The sequence below is a fragment of the Trichoplusia ni genome, unplaced genomic scaffold (assembly GCF_003590095.1).
Source record: "Trichoplusia ni isolate ovarian cell line Hi5 unplaced genomic scaffold, tn1 tig00003304, whole genome shotgun sequence".
In the NCBI taxonomy this organism is placed as follows: Eukaryota; Metazoa; Arthropoda; class Insecta; order Lepidoptera; family Noctuidae; genus Trichoplusia; species Trichoplusia ni.
Window position 1 is genome coordinate 45,127 of NW_020800371.1, and position 27,526 is coordinate 72,652.

General features: G+C 38.1%; 1 protein-coding gene across 1 annotated transcript; it reads left to right on the forward strand.

The window, feature by feature from the left end:
• LOC113507847 lies at window positions 1-25,375 on the forward strand. Its single transcript, XM_026890771.1, has 5 exons — window positions 1-218; window positions 351-628; window positions 759-910; window positions 987-1,501; window positions 25,276-25,375. The coding sequence occupies exons 1-5, from the start codon at window positions 1-3 to the stop codon at window positions 25,373-25,375; spliced, it is 1,263 nt and encodes a 420-aa protein (XP_026746572.1).
• The last annotated feature ends 2,151 nt before the right edge of the window (window positions 25,376-27,526 follow it).

Sequence of the window (27,526 nt, forward strand, 5' to 3'; positions counted from 1 at the left end):
ATGGCTCAGAACATCAATGAAATAATCAGTCGCCAAGAAAAAAAATTCAACAACTTGAAACAAATCAGCACCAACTACAAGAAAGACAGTACACGCAGAAAGACCTTGGAGTATTCGGAGGAGCGACTTTCCCGACTGAACACGAACTGGGAGAAGTTTGTGTTCAATGACCAACTACTGGAAAAAATCGACCCATCCGAAGAACAAAGTATTCTATCGTATATTTAGTCATCCAAAGATTTGTCCGAGGACACTGTGTCTGTGTTATCCCATGGACTCAACTTTGCGCCAACACCGCGTAGAATACCCGTTGAGGATATTTTTACAAATATTGAAAATACCATCTTCAGAAATAAAATACCTCACGGAGATGCTGATTGCCTGCGCCGAGATGTGTCGACGTTATTGCGTAAGTCTCCCCTGCCTAAGAGAAATATTACCCTCAAGGAGGTTAGTGCCCTGCGGGAGTTGCGTAATGATGAGTCATTGTTAGTGCTACCAGCCCACAAAGGTAACGCCACTGTAGTCGTCGACACCGAAGCGTACGAACACAAGATAACGCAAATGGTGGGCGACACAAGTGTTTATCGTAAAGGTCGTTACAACCCTACAGTCAGTCACGACGAAGGTAAACAAACTTCTCAACATCATCGGTGACAAGGAGCTGGTGGCACAACTGCGTCCACTAAATCCGACACCACCCAAAATTTATGGTTTGCCAAAAATACACAAATCCAATTAGCCCCTACGACCCATAGTTAGCCAGATAGACGCACCGACCTATAAACTGTCGCGTCAACTGGCTACACTATTACAGCCATACACGGGCAAAACGAGTAGCTACGTGAGAGACTCCCGTCATTTTGTTGAGTTGCTAGAGGGTATACAGCTGCAGGACACAGATATAATGGTTAGTTTTGACATTACGACGCTGTTTACCAACGTACCAGTTGATGAGGTCATACAAATAATTACAACTCTTTTAGGCGGAAATAAACTACGTTGAGAGTATTACGTATTGTCTTAAAAGTGGATATTTCCTGTGGCGAGGGGACTTTTACCTCCAGATTGACGGAGTGGCTATGGGCTCACCACTGGCGCCCGTTGTGGCAAACATCTTCATGGAGTGGTTCGAGGAAAAAGCACTAGAGTCTGCAAACGTGAAACCGCGATACTGGTGGCGATATGTAGATGATATCTTTGCTGTCGTCGCCTGGGACGCATTGAAGGACCTGACGTCACACCTAAATCGGGTGCACGCGAAGGTAGAGGTCACCATAGAGGAGGAAAAAGAAGGAAAGTTACCGTTCCTGGACGTACTGGTCATCCGAGAGCCGAACGGACGGGTGACTCATACCGTATACCGGAAGCCAACGCACACAGACCGGTACCTACGGGCCGACTCTCATCACCACCCCTCACACCTATCTTCGGTGCCTCGTACGCTGCTGAATCGAGCACTCGCTCTATGCGACCATGAATACGTCAATGCGGAACTGAGGCATGTACGTGACGTATTAGAGCGCAACGGATATCAGTGGCGCAAGTGTAGACGTCTCCTGGGATCTGCGGGCGAAACTCGCAAGCGTCCGGCGGAGGCTGAGCGGACTCCTGCGTACTTACCATACGTGCAGGGTGTCACAGACAAGATAGGTCGCTTGTTACGCCGGAGATATAGCATCAAGACGATCTATCGGCCGCCCGGACAACTGCGACTGATGATCCGCTCTCCCAAGGACAAGGATCCTTTAGACTTCCCGGGAGTATACAAAATACCGTGCGACTGCGGCCTGAGCTACATTGGGGAAATCCGGCGTAATTTAGCAACCAGACTTGGCGAACACATTCGCAGCATGAAGAACATGGACACCGACAAGTCGGCAGTGGCAGAACATGTGTGTAATGCGGGGACGGCACACTACATACGTTTCGACAAAGCCTCCGTACTAGCGAAGGAGAAATACTTCGTGCCGCGAAAAGCACGGGAGGCTATAGAAATCAGCCGTCACCCGAATTTCAATAGAGATCGTGGATGGACACTGCCACCAGCGTGGAAACCAGCACTGAATGCTGCATTATGTCATACGAAGCCAAGCCTGGAAAGCGACGCGGTCAGCATAATATGCACTGACTCAGCCAGTACGGGAGCACGGACGATGCCATTGACGACAGCAGACCCCCCACCCGCGCCACCGGCGTCGCCGACCCCACCGCCGCTCACGGCGCGAGCGCGACGCTACGCAGCGAGATGCGCGGCCGCTGACGTCAGTTCGACTCGCGATCCCGCCGCGTCTGCTCATGATTAAGGACTCCGGTTGGGTCCGAAACTAGTCGGGCTACCCCGATAAATACGCGTGAGTAAACCGTTACATCATATAATATGAGATTATTATTCTATATGAAACGTTCGAAGAAAATATTGACTTTAATTTTGCCCGATGAAAGTATAGATAATACAAGTTCTAGTCAACAGCTACAACGGAACTTTATCCAAAAAGATAATGGTAAGTGTTTATTGTTATTAATTATGTAATGAAATTATGATTGTTTACTGTTTGTTAATAAAAATATCCTTAAAGAAGGTTAAACCGCAAAATTTTGTGTCCTCCGAACAAAACAGATACATATGCACGTGAAACGTTTACTTTGAAAACTATACAATGTTTTAAAATATTGTTTTAATATGAAAACTAATAGTTGTTGTCATGGTAAAAGTAATTACATTTAATTTTATATAAATTAGTATTTTTATATTTTTTTCTATTTCAAGGGAACATGTAACGTTATTCTTCGGAAATATCATCATTATTATATGCAATGAGTGTAGATGTAACTGTGTTCTTTGGAGATTCATTAGTAAAATAATGTACTATCCGCATATGTTACGTTGTTTGATGGAAGTCAAATCAAATGTTCCTTTGTTCGAATAAAATCTTTTTATGTATTTAAATATTTACATTATTTTTATACCAGAATTGTTTAAGAGCATTATTATGGCTTATTTACAAAATTACTATTTATTTATGTAAAATAAAATATGATTTTTTTACTATTGATTTGCGCTAGATCTTTTCACATTAGGAATCATAAACTATCTAAGTAGTAGGTAATAACAGTGCCCGGTGGACAGGTTGCATAAATTATTATGATACAGGAGACTTATTAGTCAATTTGTTTTAGATGATCGGGAGCTTTCATCACCTTTACCGAACGGGGTCGAAGAAACTTACGTCCTTTTACGCGACGTTTTCAATGATACGGACGAAGATGTCGTTAATAACACAATCCAAGAAGATCAATTATTATTGAACATAGAAGATGAAAATGCTGTAAATGACACTGTTAACTCATTAAATACAGTCCCCGAAAATGTAAGCCCAAAACCAGCTCCGATGATATTATATGATAATATTTCCAGTGCCACTTTGATAGATCCATCTTCATTTAATATCGAAACCACAACAAGTTTTGAAAATTCCCCGATGCCAGTAAATCATAATAGTATATTGGTAGTCTGTTTGAATATCCCTACACCAATGCCATCTCCTCTAAACCATCACTCCAAGGCTAAATGTCAAGATGTATTTTGTACGGAACATGAATGTTGGTTAGATTCAGCTGATAACCCTTCAACTACAAATAGAAAATCTAGAAAACGTACCCGGAACGTGGAAAACTGGTATGATGTTAAACGGAAATGTTGCACTAATATGGGTAAATCATATATATAGAAAAGAGGAAAATTAGTAGATGAGAAGTTAATTAAGCCAGCATGTCAATGTCGTTATAAATGCAGTGACAAAATAACACCTGATCAACGCCTAGAGATTTTCAGGAAATTTTGGTCATTGGCTGATAAACCGAAACAGTGGGCTTACGTAATACAGTTTACACTAAAAATAAAAAAAAAACGCTGTATTAATAGTGACGAGCCAAATAATCGTAAGTTTACTTTTAAATATTTTCTTCCTGTTATAACGTCCAAACCTGTTTGCGCTAAAATAGATATCTGTAAGACAATGTTTTTAAATATTCTTGGCATAAGTGGCAGAGTATTACAAACTGCTTGGTCAAAGTATGATGGTACTGCAGTCGTGGAAGAGGATCAACGAGGTCGTCACAAGAGTCACAAAATAGTACTTGTCGATGAAATGATTCGTAGCGTTTGTGACCACGTCAAGTCTTTCCAACCTGTGGAATCCCATTATCTCAAGGAGAAAAGTAATCTATACTAATATATAAAGCTGAAGAGTTTGTTTGTTTGTTTGTTTGTTTGTTTGAACGCGCTAATCTCAGGAACTACTGGTCCAAATTGAAAAAATATTTTTGTTTTGAATAGACCATTCATCAAGGAAGGCTTTAGGCTATAAACCATCACGCTGCGACAAATAGGAGCGAAGATACAATGGAAAATGTAAAAAAAACAGGGCGGGTATGAATCATAACTTATATCTTCTACCCACGGGGACGAAGTCGCGGGCAAGAGATATATTTAATACTAGCTTTTGCCCGCGACTTCGTTCGCGTGTAATAGCGACTTTCGGCAGAAAAGATAGCTGTGTCCGCGAATCTGTTAGCGTGTAACTCCTTCTGTTATTAAGTTAATGTATTGGTAATATTGTTTAGATCACATTTACATGAGGCTTAAACTATATTGGAAGTTGTTGCGTCCGGCACGTGAACATAAAGATTTCTAGAACTGCTAACCCGGGAAAGAGCAACGTATAACCGACCATGCGAGAAACAACTGACACCGAGATCTACTCCGGCAACACGAAAAGTCTGCCCTTGAGCTTTATTAAAACGTAACGAACGTAAAATTATTTGGTATAATGGGTATTCTGGGGATATAGACGGTTTCTCCTTCACCGCAACCTGTTAAAATTTGAGCCTTGATTATATTTTGTTGCAACTGGGTTACTTTCAGTCGAGTTCCATTGCAAAGTTGTAGTGGTCTTAAATTTCGGAGTAGAATAATCGGAATGCCAATTTTTAAACAAATTTCATGAGAAGGAAGTCCGGGCCGGGCCGGGGATATTTAAAGAATTTAAGAATTCTATCGGGTAGGTAATTAGTGGCTTCTTGTTCATCGACCATTCTACTCCTTTTCGATGGGCCATCGTACACTCATCCCATATGATTAAATTGGTGGAGGTACCTATCCACAACTACACCAAGGAAAACTTATTTTGACGCCTGAATTATGTTGTATAGTTCAATCTCAAACACATCTGATATCGTCGGTTTACGGTGACAAATATAATAATATTAAATAGGGACAATACTTGGCTCAGCGAAAGATCCATTTTAACTCCTCGCAATGATCAGGCATTTGAGATTAATAACAAAATACTGTCAAATCTACAGGGGGAAAGCAAAGTTTATAGATCAATAAATAGAATGGTCGATGAACAAGAAGCCACTAATTACCTACCCGATAGAATTCTTAAATTCTTTAAATATGCCGGGACTTCCTTCTCATGAAATTTGTTTAAAAATTGGCATTCCGATTATTCTACTCCGAAATTTAAGACCACCACAACTTTGCAATGGAACTCGACTGAAAGTAACCGAGTTGCAACAAAATATAATCGACGCTCAAATTGTAACAGGTTGCGGTGCAGGAGAAACCGTCTTTATCCCCAGAATACTCATTATACCAAATAATTTTACGTTCCAATTTAAAAGAACGCAATTCCCGGTATCGGTGTGTTATGCAATGACAACTAATAAAGCTCAAGGGCAGACTTTTCGTGTTGCCGGAGTAGATCTCGGTGTCAGTTGTTTCTCGCATGGTCAGTTATACGTTGCTCTTTCCCGGGTTAGCAGTTCTAGAAATCTTTATGTTCACGTGCCGGACGCAACAACTTCCAATATAGTTTAAGCCTCATGTAAATGTGATCTAAACAATATAACCAATACATTAACTTAATAACAGAAGGAGTCACACGCTAACAGATTCGCGGACACAGCTATCTTTTCTGCCGAAAGTCGCTATTACACGCGAACGAAGTCGCGGGCAAAAGCTAGTAAATTATATCTGGACGGTAGTTTAAGTATAGCCCGCATGTTTACTTTATACAAGGAGTGGTTCAACGACGAAAAGTACCCAATCAAAGCACGGACAGAAAGGCAATACCGTGATATTGTCAATGACCACTTTAACTTGGCATTTTTTGTGTCACGTATTTAAAAATTTGAAAAATCCTTCTGAAATCAAGATACTTTTGCTAAACATCAGGATAGAAAAAAGATTGCAAGAGCTATGAAAACTGCAGATAAAGAGAGGGCCAAAAATTCTAATTGTGAAATAGTCTGTGCGGTGTTCGATTTTGAAAAGGTATTGACTTGTCCTCACGGACAAGTTAGTATTTTTTATTACAAAAGAAAATTAAGCTGCTTAAATTTTACAATTTTTGATATGGGTAATAAACATGGAACGTGTTATATGTGGGACGAAACGATAGCTAAGCGTGGAGCAAACGATGTAAGCAGTTGTTTGATTGATTTTATTGATTGTAACGTGCAAAAAGGAGTTCGCGAGTTCTTTTGTTGGTCTGACAACTGCACCGGGCAAAATAGAAACCGAATCGTGTACTCATCCTACATTTACGCTTCTAACAAGTACAAAGACTTGACCATCACACATCGCTTTATGGAGAAAGGTCACACGCGGAACGAAGGTGATAGCGTTCATGCATGTATTGAAAATGCCTCGCGTGCCAAAATAATCTATACACCTCAAGAGTGGCAATTATTAGTGAGATGGAGTAAAAAAAATGATTATCCGTATGAAGTAAAAAATATGACGATTTTAAAAGTCGGGTTGTTGATAAAGTATGGAGTAAAAATTGTCGTGGTCAGAAAGTTAATTGGAACAATATTAAAGAAGTACACGTACGTTTCAATGATTCAAACAAACTATACTATAAATACGATTTAAGCGCTGAAATGTATGATGCTATAACTATCGGTAATACAACTAGAAATTCAAGAGGCAATCAAAATATGCAAATAAAAAAGGCCTATAATCAGCTTTTGCCTATTTCGCGGGATAAATACAAAGATCTTCTTAGTTTATGCAATACAAATATTATACCCGTTGAATATCATGATTATTTCAAAACAAGCAACGGTGCCCAACGGTGATGCCAGCACAAGTGATGATGAAGAAAATTAGTAGGCACGATGATTACAGTAGTTTTTTGATTATTTTCCCTTTTAATTTTAATATTTTTTTTGATTATTTTTCCTTTTAAACTTATAATATTATGTTGTTTTTTAGAGTTTCTTTGTTGATTTCATGACATACTTATAATTTTTTATTGGTTTCTAATTTTGTCACTTGGAGTAAAAATACTGATTATTAGAAATTTTATTTTCAAATTAACAATTGAAATTGTTTATGTTTGTTTTAAGTTTTATTTAGTTTATATAAAGTTTTTATGTGAGAATTTAATTTCATTCAAAATTTCATATGACATTCTTACCAAAAATGTGATTTTCAATACTTACCATTTAATTAGCACTGGTCAATAAATATTATTGTTAATTAACTGTGATATAAAAGTACAAAGTTTTATGTAACTTTATTATTCGTAATTAGTTTTACTTCCTAGCCAACTATTTTCATAATTATACCCTATTCAACGAGCCATGAGCCAAAAGGTAAACAAACCATAAAAAGGGTTCTTTATATGTCACGATTGATGTACTGAACTTAATTTATAAAAATAACTACGGAATACACAGACAACATAAGAAATTATATTTTACTACGAAGTCTATAAAACGTTTGTAATCCGTTCAGACTTATTTGAAATCAAATATCATAAATGCCTTAAATTATTTTCTTAATTTTAATTAATTACGAATTAAATAGTTTACATGTAAAAGAACCTAAAAAAGGAACTATTCTCAAACTTGGAACGCATTTTAATACGACTAAATGAAGACCACAGATACTGCGAACATTTTACATCAAAATGTGACGTTTTTTCATCGGTCGGGTCATACCCGCCATCTTTACTATCGAACAACTTGTTGATGTGAGAAATCCCACTGCAGACATTTTAACATTTTCGTTAAATTCATGTTATTCCGTTATTACTTTTATTGTTTTCATTAGGTTTATTATTTTGTTACGTTTAAAGTTATTTGTTAATTGTTTTGTTTTAGTTATATTGAAGTTTTCGTGTAATAACATAAGTGAACCTGAACCTGGGCTAAGCAATGTTTATACTTTTTCTTAGATTTTTTTCCTTATTTTTTATTATCTTCATAGTTGAGTACCTCCTAACAAAACTTGAGCATTTATTTGAACATGTGAACTATGTAAGACTAGCTTGTGCCCGCGACTTCGTCCGCGTGGAATAGTGACTTCCGGCAGAAAAGTATAGATAGCTGTGTCCGCGACTCCGTCAGCGTGTAACTCCTTGTGTATTAAGTTAATGTATTGGTAATATTTATTATTATTATTTATATTGGTAATATTGTTTAGATCACGTTCACATAAGGCTTAACCCTTTATAAGACACAGAACTTAAAAATATTTATAGCTTTTAAACTTTATAATAATGTGTTAAGGTTCAAATTCTGGTGGCAATATAAGTACCACTGCCTTATAAAGGTAAGGTAAAGGTACCTATAAAACGAAAATACTTTAGTGCAAAGCTTCCGGGTAAACTATATTGAAAGTTGACCCGTCCGGCACGTGAACATAAAGACTTTTAGAACTGCTAACACGGGAAAGAGCAACATACAACTGACCATGTGAGAAACAACTGACACTGAGATCTACTCCAGCAACACGAAAAGTCTGCCCTTGAGCCTTGTTAATTGTCATTGCATAACACACCGATACTGGGAATTGCGTCCTTTTAAATTGGAATGGAAAATTATTTGGTATTAAGGGTATTCTGGGAATAAAGACGGTTTCTCCTGCACCGCAACCTGTTAAAATTTGAGCCTCGATTATATTTTGTTGCAACTGGGTTACTTTTAGTCGAGTTCCATTGCAAAGTTGTGGTGGTTTTAAATTTCGGAGCATAATAATCGGTATCCCAATTTTTAAACAAATTTCATGAGAGGGAAGTCCGGGCATATTTAAAGAATTTAAAAATTCTATCGGGTAATTAGTGGCTTCTTGTTCATCGACCATTCTATTTATTGATCTACATATAAACTTTGCTTTCCCCCTGTATATTCGACAGTATTTTGTTATTGATCTCAGATGCCTGGTCATTGCGAGGAGTTAAAATAGATCTTTCGCATAGCCAAGAATTGTCCCTATTTAATATATTTGTTACGTCACCGTAAACCGACGATATAAGATGTGGTTGAGATTGCACCATACAACATAATTCAGGCGTCAGTATAAGTTTTCCTTGGTGTAGTTGTGGATAGGTACCTTCACCAATCTTTAATAATGTGTCAGAAAATTGACTATCATCCGGGTTATCTCCAGTTCTCACTCGCATATTTATAGTCAAATGCACCGATTGTATATCTCGCCATAAATAAGAGCTTTTCAGGCAAGCCCTAACCTCATCAGCTCGGGTTCCCCGTGGTATTACCGGTAAGGTTTGTCGGAAATCACCACAAAATAAAACCGTGATACCGCCCATTGGTCGATCATTTTGTCTTATATCCCTTAAAGTTCTGTCTACCGCTTCTACTCCTTTTCGATGGGCCATCGTACATTCATCCCATATGATTAAACTACACTCGCGTAATACCTTAGCTTTGTCGCTATTTCTTGAAATACTACAGGTTGGATTTTCCGTGCGATCTAAATCAATTGGTATTTTAAACATACTGTGAGCAGTTTTACCTCCTGGTAGCAATGTTGCAGCTATCCCTGATGAAGCTACGGCAAGCGCAATTTTACGCTGATTTCGAACATAAGCCAATATTAATTTAGTCAAAAAGGTTTTTCCAGTTCCTCCAGGTGCATCTAAAAACCATATTGTTCCCAAATTATTTTGAACACTATTGCACACGCGGTCATAAACTGAACGTTGTTCTGCAGTCATCATTGGGACACCGTTTTCTAATGTTGTCAGCAGTTCCGTTAAATTGTAACCAATCTCTGCGGAATATTCCCTATTAGTTACCTCTCCGACTGAGGTTGGTGTTGGCAAACCATATTCACAGAGTGATTTACCGCCTACTGCTGTTAAGTCATCCTGAAGAGCTAATAAGCACTGATTTATGGCAAGATCACGGAAATTATCATTAGTTGTGCCTTCATCATTGTTAGGTATATTTCTAAGAAAGTCTTCTGAAAATTTTTCTTTATATTTTTCCCATAATGTTACAGCATCTGACAAATTACAAAATGTGAGTAATGTTACAAATAAATGGCGTAACCGTCGTGGATTATCACTAACACAGGATTCTGCTAAAGCGTCATCCCAATGCTGATCATTTTTCAAGCAAATGACGCGCTTGGCAAGCTGCTTGATAAGTGGGATAAACAACATCGTCTACTTTTCTCAAATCTATAAATGAGGTTGGTCCTCGCACGGTATGTAATAATAATCGCAAATAGAAACACTCAGCGTTGTTAGGATGAACGGTGTACACTCTACCAAGAACATGTTCTTTAAAAATACCTGACTCGCCATCTACAGGCCTGCCACGGCGTCTTCGATTAAAGACACCCCGTTGCTTATCGTAGGTATAATACGATGGAACTTCCTCATACAAAAGAGATTTTGCAAAATCATCAGTTTGGCAAAGTCGAAAGAATGCTAATAAACTTGTTTGTCTAGGGTTCTCTAACCGTTCTGTGACATTTTCGGCGCTGAAATATATACGTTGGCCGCCTTCAAGATGAACATCCAGATGAGTCACAGGTGGATAATCTTTCGTGAATGTTGAAACTTAAGATCCGCCACACAGCTTCTGAAGAACTTATATATCTGCCTGACTGAAATCTTGTAACTTCATCATGTTCATTTCTCAAAGCAAATGTAGCTTGGTCACTGCCCTTATTAATATACTTACAAATATATTTTATTGACTCTACACTATTACACATTTCAACATTTATGTGAGCTTGAAATGCTCTGGACAACACAGGAGAATACGGAACGACCCACCTATTATCTAAAGTAACTTGTTGTCCAGACACTCGCTTTTCAACAGTAAAACCATCATTATCTCTTGAACGGCGACGATATAATGGGTATCCATCATGTCCTGTTACAGTGCCATCCACTAAGGCTTTTGGATATCTTTTAGTGCAACGACCGTCTTGCATGCAAGGAGAATTCCCGTTAAACGAACCACATGGACCATGTATCATATGAGTTTTAACAATGTCGTATAACACGGGATCTGCAATCGGACTTGGAATTTCAGCACTGATTAAACTGTCTACATCATTAGGTCGAACCTTATCTTTTAACCAAAGCAGGATATGTGCGTGAGGTAAGCCGCGTTTTTGCCATTCAATACTATACATATAACACAATACTTCTCCAAAAATTTTATCTTTGGTAAGTAGATCTATCATTGATTTTAATTTTAAATGAAAAACTCTTGCTATGATATCATGGCGGCCATGCGGTGCTTGACCCTCAAGAAGCTCCCGAGTAATTTCATCCCACTTAGGATTGGTAGTTACAGTAATAAATAAGTCGGGACGTCCATATTTTCTTACGTAACAAAAAGCATCTTGAGTACTTTCGTGCATGTATCGTGGACCACCAGTAAAAGAAGAGGGCAAAATAACTAAACGACCCATATTCACCGTATCGTTATCTTGCTGCATGGCGTCGCGAAGGTGCACGTATTCTTCAACGCGCAGCTGCCTTTGATTAGATCGTATATAAACTAATCTTTCGGTTTCAATTTTTGCGTACATGTCTACAATAAACTGATTGAATAAGCCACGAAAACGTTGAAAGTATACAAACCTATTCCGTCTTACTTGCAAGTGGTAACAGTAAAATTGAAGGCATGAAATCTTTTTATTATAATTAGGTGCGCCTGTACGCGGATCAGTTTGGTATAAAGCAAAATTATAACCATCTTCCCCTCGACAGTATATCAAAGGATATTGCAAACTGTCGTAAGCCCTGTGGGTTTCATAAATACGTTGCAAACGATTATCTCTGGAACGGATAACGATATCACGCCTATCACATTCCTGGTCGACCAATACCACAGCAACTTCATTCGTGGATGGAGCATTATAACGCCCAGGGTGTTCCTGAGTTGGACGCCTATCGGCATTTATGACAATTTTATAATTGTTATCATCATCTCGAGGAAGAGCTTCTAATGCCGATTTAAAACTGCATACATACGAATTAACCTGATGCAACATGTTCTGAAGTTGCGATATGAGTTCAGTATTTAAATTCGGGAAATATTGATTTCTTATATTCGACTGTTCGTTGTAGTCGGATACAAAATATATTTGAAGAAACTTAGGTTGGTTTTCAGGCAAAAGGGATCCTATCAAATGGTAAACCTGACCTTGTATCTTAAAAGTAGGCATGAAATGACCTTCTGAGATTTGTTGAGCGCCAAAGGATGTCATTTGAAATGCACTATTATAAGTGCGAATATTATCTAAAAACTGTTTAGATTGTATATGTTCCCCTAAAAGTAGTGATTTCAAAGGTTCCGGTGGGTCTTCGAATGAAGGCAAATTTATTTTACCTGTAGAACAACAGAAACCAGCTGACTCCTTACTCCACTTTGAAGCATTACAAAAACGACATACCACGTTCATATCGCCTATTACAGAAGATGATCCATAATCAATTGTGAGGTTATAAGCAAACCCACTTTTATATTTGTCGGACCAAGCCACCGAATTTCTAGATTGATCTTCTATGTGTACATCTAAGTTATTAAGGCTATGTCGAAATCTGTCTGCAGTAAGACGGGCCTCTCGCTGTTCGTCCGTTTCAAGAGACCGAATATTTTCGATTCTTAATCTTTCATTAGACAAACTTACTGATCGTTCTTGTCTCAAAGAATTATAATATTCGCGTACCGACTCTAGTCGTTGTTCATGCTCATGTGCGTCTTCGAGAGATCGAATAACATTATGGTGCACCCTATCATTTGTCAAACGGTCTTCATATTGAGTTAAAGTTTCAGATTCTCGAGATAAAATATGACGTTCGCGGTCAGCTGTGAGACGCAATTCCCTCTCAGTGTAGGTTTCTGACTCGCGAGACAATATATGACGTTCGCGGTCAGCTGTGAGACGCAATTCCCTCTCAGTGTAGGTTTCTGACTCGCGAGACAATATATGACGTTCGCGGTCAGCTGTGAGACGCAATTCCCTCTCAGTGTAGGTTTCTGACTCGCGAGACAATATATGACGTTCGCGGTCAGCTGTGAGACGCAATTCTCTGTCAGTGAAGGTTTCTGACTCGCGAGACAATATATGACGTTCGCGGTCAGCTGTGAGACGCAATTCCCTCTCAGTGTAGGTTTCTGACTCGCGAGACAATGTATGCCGTTCGCGGTCAGCAGTGAGACGCAATTCTCGTTGTGACGCAGTTTCAGCATCTCGGGATAACACATGTTGTTCTCGGTCAATGGTAAGCCTCAGCTCTCGTTGAGAAGAGCTTTGAGACGCCCGTGATGTAGCTCGTCTCGCTCTGTCAGCTGCTAATCGCATCTCTCTCTCTGGAGAGCTTTCATTGGCTCGAGAGGTTGAGGCACTAACTCTCATAGAGTTTAACCGATGTGCTCTTTCCTCTGCCGATTCTTGAGAACGCGCATTTCTCATCCTTTTAGCATCTCTCGAATTTCGAGATAAAGATGGTCGTCTTTTAGGTGGCATTGTGTATTTTTAATCGACGGTAACTGAAGCTACCTTACACTTACAATTATATATAGTTATTATGTAATAATTACGAAAATAAACTATTAATATAATAAAACACTACCAATTACGAAAATAAACTATTAATACAATTAAACACTACCAAAATAACTAATATAATAATAACGAAAATAAACTATTAATATAATTAAACACTACCAATTACGAAAATAAAATAATCCTTATAGCATGACTCTGTATTCACGCGCGATTTCTTATTATTTCATGTATAACTTTGGTGTTTCTACACCGATTTACATGATTCTTTTTTTATTAAATAGGTAATAATGTTAACTTTTTTAATTGGGGATGAGTGATAGTGTTGTAAACGTTAGAGTAGACAAATACAATAAGAAATCTCCGAATTGCTAAGCTATCGGGAGTATCACGTGTTATTGTGAGTCAACCATAAAAGTTAGACATGCTGTCGAGGAATATTTTTTATATAATTTTAGGGAGAATATTTCCGTCATACATGATTTCTATGTAGCTTTAACCTATAAGCCTGCACACGTGACGGAAGCTTAAAAAATGGAGTAACTTACCCCGTTTTCCCAATATTTCCCTTCACTGCTCTGCTCCTATTGGTCGTAGCGTAATGAAAAGTATACTATAACCTGCCCAAGAGTATGAAGAATAATTGTGCCAAATTTCGTTAAAATCCGTCGAGTAGTTTTTGTTTCTATAACGAATATACAGACAGACAGACAGACAGACAGACAGACAGACAGACAGACAGACAAAAATTTTACTGATTGCATTTTTGGCATCAGTAGCGATCCCTAACCACCCCTTGATAGTTATTTTTTAAATATATTTTATGTACAGAATTGACCTCTCTACAGATTTATTATAAGTATAGATATATAGAAGATATAGATATAGACGAGTAGTTTTTGTTTCTATAACGAATATACAGACAGACAGACAGACAGACAGACAGACAGACAAAAATTTTACTGATTGCATTTTTGGCATCAGTAGCGATCCCTAACCACCCCTTGATAGTTATTTTTTAAATATATTTTATGTACAGAATTGACCTCTCTACAGATTTATTATAAGTATAGATTTTGCATGCCTAATGGCGGAATATGTTATAGAACTATTTTAAACCTTAACATCTTTATTATGTACACATATTCGTAAAATAAATTATTTGATTTGATTTTGATTTTGACTTCGTTCCCGTGGGTATCTTATAAGTTATGATTTATACCTGCCCTGTTTTTTCACATTTTCCATTGTACCTATCTTTGCTCCTATTAGTCGCAGCGTGATGGTTTATAGCCTAAAGCCTTCCTCGATTAATGGTCTATTCAACGTTTTTTCAATTTGGACCAGTAGTTCCTGAGATTAGCGCGTTCAAACAAACAAACAAACTCTTCAGCTTTATATATTAGTATAGAGTATAGATTTGCGCTCTGTTTTCTATTTTTGTGATTGCGCTGCAGGTTCGATTCATGTAAACTTGAATGTTTTGTAGTTGTTGATCCATAAATTGCGAACTTCGCTTAATCATGTTATTTACTGCTTCGACGATCAGTATTTTTCATTAATTGAAGTAAATAATTATTACTTGTTTGTAAGTGTTCTATATCCTGTTCGTATTTCTCGGCAAAATCTGCATCGAGGACACCGAACAGCGTCCTTGCTAATTTTCCGAACCCGTCAAAGTATCCTCGCCTCTGTCTTGAATGTTGCGATAATAAAATGGAATTGTATTCCGTAACGTAGTTCAATTCGTAACGTAGGTAATCGACGACAGTTTCACATGGTTTGTATTCGTGGGCTATTTGTTGACAAAGAATATCCACTTGATCGACGTACAACTTTATCTTACTAGTGGCTTGCCAATATGAAGTTAAATTGTAGAAGAGTAACAGCGACCATTCGTCGTGTATAAGTTGCAGTTTCCCTGCTTCATCAAAGTATATGGGTTGATTATTGAGTATCGAGGTCACCTTATAGTTGTTAGTCGTGAAAGGCGCTGCTTGTGTGATTCCAAATATTGTCATCATACACAGTAGGAGCAGAGAGAGTAAACTATGTTTGTTCGTACTAGGGCTTCTCTCCTTTTTTTGTTTTTTAGGTTCCGGCGGTTCCTGTTTGTTGACTTTGTTTACTATTTCTTCCATGCGTGGTGAGTTGCGGCGTACCAGTTATGGCGATAATTTCACGATTGGTCATTTTAGTTGACCTTTCTTAGTTTTTAAGGTGACGACGCGTACATTTCCGTCAGTTCCCGGATGAAGTTTCACCACTCTCCCGAGAGCCCATCTTCCCGGTGGTAAGTTTTCGTCTTTGACTAACACTAAATCTCCTTCTGCCAAGTTTTCTTTCGGTTGTTGCCATTTGCTGCGTACTTGTAGTTGCTGTAGATATTCGTTTTACCGGCGCTTCCAGATGTGTAAGTTTGTTTGTTCTACGAGCCTCCATCTGTTTCTCAAGTCGTACTGGTTGAAGTTTTCTTCCTCCTTGGCTGGGGACAGTAAGGGCCCGCCAACAAAGAAGTGCCCAGGCGTCAAGTATTCTAGATCTTCAACGTCTTCAGACAGTGGGCAAAGCGGGCATGAATTTAAGCATGCTTCAATTAGAGTTAAAAGTGCAATGAACTGTTCGTAGGTAAGCTTCTGTTCACCCAGAACTCGCTTCAGATGATACTTCATAGATTTGACGGCGGCCTCCCAAAGTCCACCAGCAGATGGTCATAGAGGGGCGTTAAAATGCCATTGTATTTTCATGTTGTTTATCTCGTCATAAAATTCGGATGTTTTGAAAGTTTTGTTTTGTTCGAAATCTTCATACAGTAATTTTGCGGCACCAACAAAATTAGTTCCATTATCTGAGAACATATGCTTCGGGGTACCTCTGCGTGCGCACACACGTTTGAAGGCGGCTAGAAAAGTTTGAGTTGTCAGGTCAGACACCAACTCGAGATGCACCGCCTTGGTGACCATAAAAATGAAGATGGCTATATAAGCTTTGCATGTCTTTACGCCTCTCCCCTTATTGATCTTGATATCCACATGGCCAGTAAAGTCCACGCCAGTATTCGTAAATGGCCTTGACGGTGTAACTCGTTCTTTAGGTAAGTCCGACATTATTTGCATGTTACGATGAGGCTTAAAACGGTGACATCGTATGCACTGCCTAAGTTCCTTTTTTACTGACCTGTTTCTACCAATTATCCAGTACTTGAGACGTAAATACGTGCTAGTGTGAGTCGTGCGCCACCGTGGAGGTTATCACGGTGAGCTTCTTGAACGATCATTTCAGTAAATCTTCCAATTGGGAGAATAATTGGATGTTTTGATTCAGGAGGCAGCATTGAGTTTACAAGTCGCCCTTTGACGCGCCCATTCTTATCGTAAAATGGGGTTAACTTCAAAAGGTTACTCTTTGTAGGTTTTGTTTCTCTTTAAACAGTCAATTTCTTCAAATCAAATCAAATCAAATTCATTTATTTGCTAAATACAGGTATGTGCAAATACACAGATGGTAAAAAATAATAATTGTGAAACACTGTATTTGACCATTGCAATGGTGTGCAAATGTTCTATTGAAGTAACTTAAAATTACATGTTATTATTAATCACACATTATGGATTATTAACTGGACATTATTACTAATTAAATATTTTTATCAATTACACATTACTATTAATTACACCTATAGCATTACACATTATTAAAATTAGCTAGTGACTTATTGTTATTCAGTGCATATTATTACTGATTTAGTGACATAAAATATTAAAGTTACAGCCAGTAAGAAATGTGTACTAAATACTTGTAAAATATTATAATTTATCGTTTAGGTATTCATTTATAGAATAACTAGCTTGTGCCCGCGACTTCGTCCGCGTGGAATAGTGACTTCCGGCAGAAAAGTATAGATAGCTGTGTCCGCGACTCCATCAGCGTGTAACTCCTTGTGTATTAAGTTAATGTATTGGTAATATTTATTATTATTATTTATATTGGTAATATTGTTTAGATCACGTTCACATAAGGCTTAACCCTTTATAAGACACAGAACTTAAAAATATTTATAGCTTTTAAACTTTATAATAATGTGTTAAGGTTCAAATTCTGGTGGCAATATAAGTACCACTGCCTTATAAAGGTAAGGTAAAGGTACCTATAAAACGAAAATACTTTAGTGCAAAGCTTCCGGGTAAACTATATTGAAAGTTGACCCGTCCGGCACGTGAACATAAAGACTTTTAGAACTGCTAACACGGGAAAGAGCAACATACAACTGACCATGTGAGAAACAACTGACACTGAGATCTACTCCAGCAACACGAAAAGTCTGCCCTTGAGCCTTGTTAATTGTCATTGCATAACACACCGATACTGGGAATTGCGTCCTTTTAAATTGGAATGGAAAATTATTTGGTATTAAGGGTATTCTGGGAATAAAGACGGTTTCTCCTGCACCGCAACCTGTTAAAATTTGAGCCTCGATTATATTTTATTGCAACTGGGTTACTTTTAGTCGAGTTCCATTGCAAAGTTGTGGTGGTTTTAAATTTCGGAGCATAATAATCGGTATCCCAATTTTTAAACAAATTTCATGAGAGGGAAGTCCGGGCATATTTAAAGAATTTAAAAATTCTATCGGGTAATTAGTGGCTTCTTGTTCATCGACCATTCTATTTATTGATCTACATATAAACTTTGCTTTCCCCCTGTATATTCGACAGTATTTTGTTATTGATCTCAGATGCCTGGTCATTGCGAGGAGTTAAAATAGATCTTTCGCATAGCCAAGAATTGTCCCTATTTAATATATTTGTTACGTCACCGTAAACCGACGATATAAGATGTGGTTGAGATTGCACCATACAACATAATTCAGGCGTCAGTATAAGTTTTCCTTGGTGTAGTTGTGGATAGGTACCTTCACCAATCTTTAATAATGTGTCAGAAAATTGACTATCATCCGGGTTATCTCCAGTTCTCACTCGCATATTTATAGTCAAATGCACCGATTGTATATCTCGCCATAAATAAGAGCTTTTCAGGCAAGCCCTAACCTCATCAGCTCGGGTTCCCCGTGGTATTACCGGTAAGGTTTGTCGGAAATCACCACAAAATAAAACCGTGATACCGCCCATTGGTCGATCATTTTGTCTTATATCCCTTAAAGTTCTGTCTACCGCTTCTACTCCTTTTCGATGGGCCATCGTACATTCATCCCATATGATTAAACTACACTCGCGTAATACCTTAGCTTTGTCGCTATTTCTTGAAATACTACAGGTTGGATTTTCCGTGCGATCTAAATCAATTGGTATTTTAAACATACTGTGAGCAGTTTTACCTCCTGGTAGCAATGTTGCAGCTATCCCTGATGAAGCTACGGCAAGCGCAATTTTACGCTGATTTCGAACATAAGCCAATATTAATTTAGTCAAAAAGGTTTTTCCAGTTCCTCCAGGTGCATCTAAAAACCATATTGTTCCCAAATTATTTTGAACACTATTGCACACGCGGTCATAAACTGAACGTTGTTCTGCAGTCATCATTGGGACACCGTTTTCTAATGTTGTCAGCAGTTCCGTTAAATTGTAACCAATCTCTGCGGAATATTCCCTATTAGTTACCTCTCCGACTGAGGTTGGTGTTGGCAAACCATATTCACAGAGTGATTTACCGCCTACTGCTGTTAAGTCATCCTGAAGAGCTAATAAGCACTGATTTATGGCAAGATCACGGAAATTATCATTAGTTGTGCCTTCATCATTGTTAGGTATATTTCTAAGAAAGTCTTCTGAAAATTTTTCTTTATATTTTTCCCATAATGTTACAGCATCTGACAAATTACAAAATGTGAGTAATGTTACAAATAAATGGCGTAACCGTCGTGGATTATCACTAACACAGGATTCTGCTAAAGCGTCATCCCAATGCTGATCATTTTTCAAGCAAATGACGCGCTTGGCAAGCTGCTTGATAAGTGGGATAAACAACATCGTCTACTTTTCTCAAATCTATAAATGAGGTTGGTCCTCGCACGGTATGTAATAATAATCGCAAATAGAAACACTCAGCGTTGTTAGGATGAATGGTGTACACTCTACCAAGAACATGTTCTTTAAAAATACCTGACTCGCCATCTACAGGCCTGCCACGGCGTCTTCGATTAAAGACACCCCGTTGCTTATCGTAGGTATAATACGATGGAACTTCCTCATACAAAAGAGATTTTGCAAAATCATCAGTTTGGCAAAGTCGAAAGAATGCTAATAAACTTGTTTGTCTAGGGTTCTCTAACCGTTCTGTGACATTTTCGGCGCTGAAATATATACGTTGGCCGCCTTCAAGATGAACATCCAGATGAGTCACAGGTGGATAATCTTTCGTGAATGTTGAAACTTAAGATCCGCCACACAGCTTCTGAAGAACTTATATATCTGCCTGACTGAAATCTTGTAACTTCATCATGTTCATTTCTCAAAGCAAATGTAGCTTGGTCACTGCCCTTATTAATATACTTACAAATATATTTTATTGACTCTACACTATTACACATTTCAACATTTATGTGAGCTTGAAATGCTCTGGACAACACAGGAGAATACGGAACGACCCACCTATTATCTAAAGTAACTTGTTGTCCAGACACTCGCTTTTCAACAGTAAAACCATCATTATCTCTTGAACGGCGACGATATAATGGGTATCCATCATGTCCTGTTACAGTGCCATCCACTAAGGCTTTTGGATATCTTTTAGTGCAACGACCGTCTTGCATGCAAGGAGAATTCCCGTTAAACGAACCACATGGACCATGTATCATATGAGTTTTAACAATGTCGTATAACACGGGATCTGCAATCGGACTTGGAATTTCAGCACTGATTAAACTGTCTACATCATTAGGTCGAACCTTATCTTTTAACCAAAGCAGGATATGTGCGTGAGGTAAGCCGCGTTTTTGCCATTCAATACTATACATATAACACAATACTTCTCCAAAAATTTTATCTTTGGTAAGTAGATCTATCATTGATTTTAATTTTAAATGAAAAACTCTTGCTATGATATCATGGCGGTCATGCGGTGCTTGACCCTCAAGAAGCTCCCGAGTAATTTCATCCCACTTAGGATTGGTAGTTACAGTAATAAATAAGTCGGGACGTCCATATTTTCTTACGTAACAAAAAGCATCTTGAGTACGTTCGTGCATGTATCGTGGACCACCAGTAAAAGAAGAGGGCAAAATAACTAAACGACCCATATTCACCGTATCGTTATCTTGCTGCATGGCGTCGCGAAGGTGCACGTATTCTTCAACGCGCAGCTGCCTTTGATTAGATCGTATATAAACTAATCTTTCGGTTTCAATTTTTGCGTACATGTCAACAATAAACTGATTGAAGAAGCCACGAAAACGTTGAAAGTATACAAACCTATTCCGTCTTACTTGCAAGTGGTAACAGTAAAATTGAAGGCATGAAATCTTTTTATTATAATTAGGTGCGCCTGTACGCGGATCAGTTTGGTATAAAGCAAAATTATAACCATCTTCCCCTCGACAGTATATCAAAGGATATTGCAAACTGTCGTAAGCCCTGTGGGTTTCATAAATACGTTGCAAACGATTATCTCTGGAACGGATAACGATATCACGCCTATCACATTCCTGGTCGACCAATACCACAGCAACTTCATTCGTGGATGGAGCATTATAACGCCCAGGGTGTTCCTGAGTTGGACGCCTATCGGCATTTATAACAATTTTATAATTGTTATCATCATCTCGAGGAAGAGCTTCTAATGCCGATTTAAAACTGCACACATACGAATTAACCTGATGCAACATGTTCTGAAGTTGTGATATGAGTTCAGTATTTAAATTCGGGAAATATTGATTTCTTATATTCGACTGTTCGTTGTAGTCGGATACAAAATATATTCGAAGAAACTTAGGTTGGTTTTCAGGCAAAAGGGACCCTATCAAATGGTAAACCTGACCTTGTATCTTAAAAGTAGGCATGAAATGACCTTCTGAGATTTGTTGAGCGCCAAAGGATGTCATTTGAAATGCACTATTATAAGTGCGAATATTATCTAAAAACTGTTTAGATTGTATATGTTCCCCTAAAAGTAGTGATTTCAAAGGTTCCGGTGGGTCTTCGAGTGAAGGCAAATTTATTTTACCTGTAGAACAACAGAAACCAGCTGACTCCTTACTCCACTTTGAAGCATTACAAAAACGACATACCACGTTCATATCGCCTATTACAGAAGATGATCCATAATCAATTGTGAGGTTATAAGCAAACCCACTTTTATATTTGTCGGACCAAGCCACCGAATTTCTAGATTGATCTTCTATGTGTACATCTAAGTTATTAAGGCTATGTCGAAATCTGTCTGCAGTAAGACGGGCCTCTCGCTGTTCGTCCGTTTCAAGAGACCGAATATTTTCGATTCTTAATCTTTCATTAGACAAACTTACTGATCGTTCTTGTCTCAAAGAATTATAATATTCGCGTACCGACTCTAGTCGTTGTTCATGCTCATGTGCGTCTTCGAGAGATCGAATAACATTATGGTGCACCCTATCATTTGTCAAACGGTCTTCATATTGAGTTAAAGTTTCAGATTCTCGAGATAAAATATGACGTTCGCGGTCAGCTGTGAGACGCAATTCCCTCTCAGTGTAGGTTTCTGACTCGCGAGACAATATATGACGTTCGCGGTCAGCTGTGAGACGCAATTCTTTCTCAGTGTAGGTTTCTGACTCGCGAGACAATATATGACGTTCGCGGTCAGCTGTGAGACGCAATTCCCTCTCAGTGTAGGTTTCTGACTCGCGAGACAATATATGACGTTCGCGGTCAGCTGTGAGACGCAATTCCCTCTCAGTGTAGGTTTCTGACTCGCGAGACAATATATGACGTTCGCGGTCAGCTGTGAGACGCAATTCTCTGTCAGTGAAGGTTTCTGACTCGCGAGACAATATATGACGTTCGCGGTCAGCTGTGAGACGCAATTCCCTCTCAGTGTAGGTTTCTGACTCGCGAGACAATGTATGCCGTTCGCGGTCAGCAGTGAGACGCAATTCTCGTTGTGACGCAGTTTCAGCATCTCGGGATAACACATGTTGTTCTCGGTCAATGGTAAGCCTCAGCTCTCGTTGAGAAGAGCTTTGAGACGCCCGTGATGTAGCTCGTCTCGCTCTGTCAGCTGCTAATCGCATCTCTCTCTCTGGAGAGCTTTCATTGGCTCGAGAGGTTGAGGCACTAACTCTCATAGAGTTTAACCGATGTGCTCTTTCCTCTGCCGATTCTTGAGAACGCGCATTTCTCATCCTTTTAGCATCTCTCGAATTTCGAGATAAAGATGGTCGTTTTTTAGGTGGCATTGTGTATTTTTAATCGACGGTAACTGAAGCTACCTTACACTTACAATTATATATAGTTATTATGTAATAATTACGAAAATAAACTATTAATATAATAAAACACTACCAATTACGAAAATAAACTATTAATACAATTAAACACTACCAAAATAACTAATATAATAATAACGAAAATAAACTATTAATATAATTAAACACTACCAATTACGAAAATAAACTATTAATTTAATTAAACACTACCAATTACGAAAATAAACTATTAATTTAATTAAACACTACCAAATTACGAAAATAAACTATTAATACAATTAAACACTACCAAAATAAATAATATAAAAATTACGAAAATAAACTATTAATATAATTAAACACTACCAATTACGAAAATAAACTATTAATACAATTAAACACTACCAAAATAACTAATAGGTGTACCTACTACTAATACTATTAATCTAATACCTATTATATAAACTAACAACAAAACAATTCTAAAAATAAACTATTCAAAGACTAAAAGTCGTGCTGATAAGCACGGTTTGCAAATAACAATTATTGATCGTCAATAAGGTCGAACAGTCTGAACGTCTATTCGCATCAACAGCCAAATATTGTATGACGCTCGAGCGCGGACCCCCCGCCTTTTTATACCTCCCGCCACGACGCGCGTCGAGCGCGGCAACCGATACACAAAAATAATCCTTATAGCATGACTCTGTATTCACGCGCGATTTCTTATTATTTCATGTATAACTTTGGTGTTTCTACACCGATTTACATGATTCTTTTTTTATTGAATAGGTAATAATGTTAACTTTTTTAATTGGGGATGAGTGATAGTGTTGTAAACGTTAGAGTAGACAAATACAATCAGAAATCTCCGAATTGCTAAGCTATCGGGAGTTTCACGTGTTATTGTGAGTCAACCATAAAAGTTAGACATATGCTGTCGAGGAATATTTTTTATATAATTTTAGGGAGAATATTTCCGTCATACATGATTTCTATGTAGCTTTAACCTATAAGCCTGCACACGTGACGGAAGCTTAAAAAATGGAGTAACTTACCCCGTTTTCCCAATATTTCCCTTCACTGCTCTGCTCCTATTGGTCGTAGCGTAATGAAAAGTATACTATAACCTGCCCAAGAGTATGAAGAATAATTGTGCCAAATTTCGTTAAAATCCGTCGAGTAGTTTTTGTTTCTATAACGAATATACAGACAGACAGACAGACAGACAGACAGACAGACAGACAGACAAAAATTTTACTGATTGCATTTTTGGCATCAGTAGCGATCCCTAACCACCCCTTGATAGTTATTTTTTAAATATATTTTATGTACAGAATTGACCTCTCTACAGATTTATTATAAGTATATAAGTATAGATAGATATAGTTTTTTTATCACTCTTTTACGTTTATACACTGAGAATAATATTTGTTTTACATAAGAATTGGACGAATTTGTACTTGTATTTTGTTTTCTGTAGTTTTAGTGTTTATTTTTATAGTTTATCACTGACACTTGTAGTTGAGTGTTTTTCTTGATTTAGAGAAATATTCATGGACGGAATATGTAGATAACACTTGCACTTGTTTATAAGACTATTATATACGTATTTCACTATCTATAATTGGTATTAATCTATTTATAATATTTTAAGTAATTAAAATGCACGGAGCTGATGTTACGCGTGGCACTAACGCCATCTACACCAAAGTAAGTTCTTTGTACGTCTTTAATAACCATGTTCGTTGCTTCAGTTATTTCTTCAGAAGATAAATACGTAATCCACTTATTCCTTTCGCAATCGGTTAATTTATTTTGCCGAACGCGTGAAGTGATGAATCGTATAATCCACGCAAGTACTCGGATTTCACGCTTGATATTGCTGTGTCAACAAGTTGGTTATTGTTTCGCTGTTTTTGTAAGTTGCAACGCAGCATGTGTTGTTTACTATTAGAGTGTCACATAGTTCATCGCCCTGTAATTGGAGGGCATTGTCCTTTTTACAATTTTTTAATTTTAGCCAAGAGGGACCCTCCCACCAGAGCTTGAAAGATAGAAGTTGCGATGGTAAGAGACCTCGAGTAGAACAGTCAGCAGAGTTCTCTTCCGACTTAACGTAGTTCCATTGTTTAGCAGGGATAATACTGTTTATTTGTGTCATTCTATTGGCGACATACTTGTCCCACCTATTTATGTCTCCCTGTAGCCATGCTAAGACGACCTTCGAGTCACTCCAGCAATGTATTTGGAGGTTTTTGTAAGAGTGCTCTTAATTTTCTCCATAAGTTTGGCGAGTAACAGTGCCTCATAGAGTTGCATTCTTGGCAAAGACATCTTTTTACTAAGCGGCGCCACCTTTGTTATAGCAGCGATTAGCGTAGTTGTAAAGTCTCCATTGCTGTTTTTCACTCGACTATAAACGACACATGCGTATGCCCTTTCGCTTGCGTCGCAAAATCCGTTAATCTCGATTGTATCCTCTGTACACTGAAGCCATCGCGTAATCGAAATCTTGTTGATAGAAGGAAATTCCTTTCTCAATTTTTCCCACTCCGCAGTTATGTCATACGGCAAACTGTCATCCCAGTTGGTCTTGCTGATCCAAACCTTTTGAAAAAGTAGCTTCGCCTTTATTGTTGCAGGCGATAGGAAACCAAGAGGATCGTATAATTTACTTATCTCACTCAATAATATTCGTTTCGTCAGAGATTTCTTCTCACATAGTCTCCATTGATAAGTAAATGTATCCTGTTTTTGATTCCACCTCATCCCTAACATCTTTGTGTTTGAGGTTTCAGGGCTGAATTCTATATTAGCTATAGTGCTCTTCTGGTTATCTCGCAAGCCCTCTAGTATAGATGCTTCGTTACTCGTCCACTTTCTTAAGTTGAAACCGCCTTTTTTCAGTAGTGCAATGAGTTCTGCGACAACCCTCTTCGCATCCTCAATGCTGTTCTGGCCATGGACGAGGTCGTCCATGTAGAAGTAATTTTGTAAGGCGTTGGCGCCCTCAGGATAATTATCCTTTTCAACTTGTGCTAGTTGATGTAATGTGCGCATTGCTAGAAAAGGCTCGCTTTTCACCGAGGGAAATGTACTCCTCCATAAAACGATGATATTCCCTGCGTAGGTCACTGTTCCTTAGCATTTTTCTCTCAAGTTGTAGGAACTGAGCTTGGGCTTGCGACTTAGTAGCTCCTAGTTGAGCGCTGTAGTTTGCTTTCATGGGCATTTGCACCACATACTTCCCGTCTGCTAGTCTTTCCGTAGTGGAGTTATAAAAGTCCTCACAATACTGATCTTCGTTAGTAAAGGCGGCAGTGTCCGAGATTTCTTCAGTTTCCCAGAATCGTGTCATGTTTTCGAGGTCATTAAGTATTGCGAAGCAGCTAAATGTTTTGACATTCCCACATAATATCCAGCCCACTCTTGTTTATTGGGCTACGGGGAAGTTGTCCTTCTTTATGATCCCAGTCAGTATGAGTTCTGAATAAATGTCGGCGCCCAGTAGCAAGTCAATCGGACCCGACTCATTGAAATGTTGTCTAGGTAGTCCCAGTTTCGTATCGAGAAGGAGACTGTGGGTAAGTTATTTATGAGTTTCTTCATCACTAAAGTAAGGATAGGTATAGCAAAAGTATTAATGGCTTTAATAGTATTTTTAGAATTTAAATGTGTATTTAAAATTAGCTTTAATCGGTGAGTAAACTTTTGACGGAGTTCCTGCTTAGTTAATTTTTGTTCAATCTGTCTGCATTGTTTAAATCCTAGGTACTTATATAAACTGTGTATATTCATTGGCTCAATAGTTTCATTATTTGTCAAGGTATATTGATTATTTTCAAATTTTCCTTTTGTTATTGACAGAATATTGCATTTGTCAACACCGAACTGCATATGGATGTCTTTAGAAAACTGCTCAGTTATCTCCGCAAGATGAAATAGGGAATTTCTTGAATCAGAAAAAAGCTTTATGTCGTCCATGTACATTAAGTGTGACAATTTGTATTCTGTCATATTATTAATCAATCTGTATCCACCATCAGTAACATTTAATTTTTCGGACAAAGGGTTAAGTGACAAACAGAACCACAAAGGGCTTAGGGAATCACCTTGGAAGATTCCGCGTTGGATGCGGATTGGATCAGTAGTTAAAGGCTGAAATGAAGACGAATTTATTTTTAAAAAGGTTTGCCAGTTGGTCATTGTAGTCTGCAAAAACGATATTAATATTGGGCTTATTTTATTAAATCTCAAAATATGTAACAACC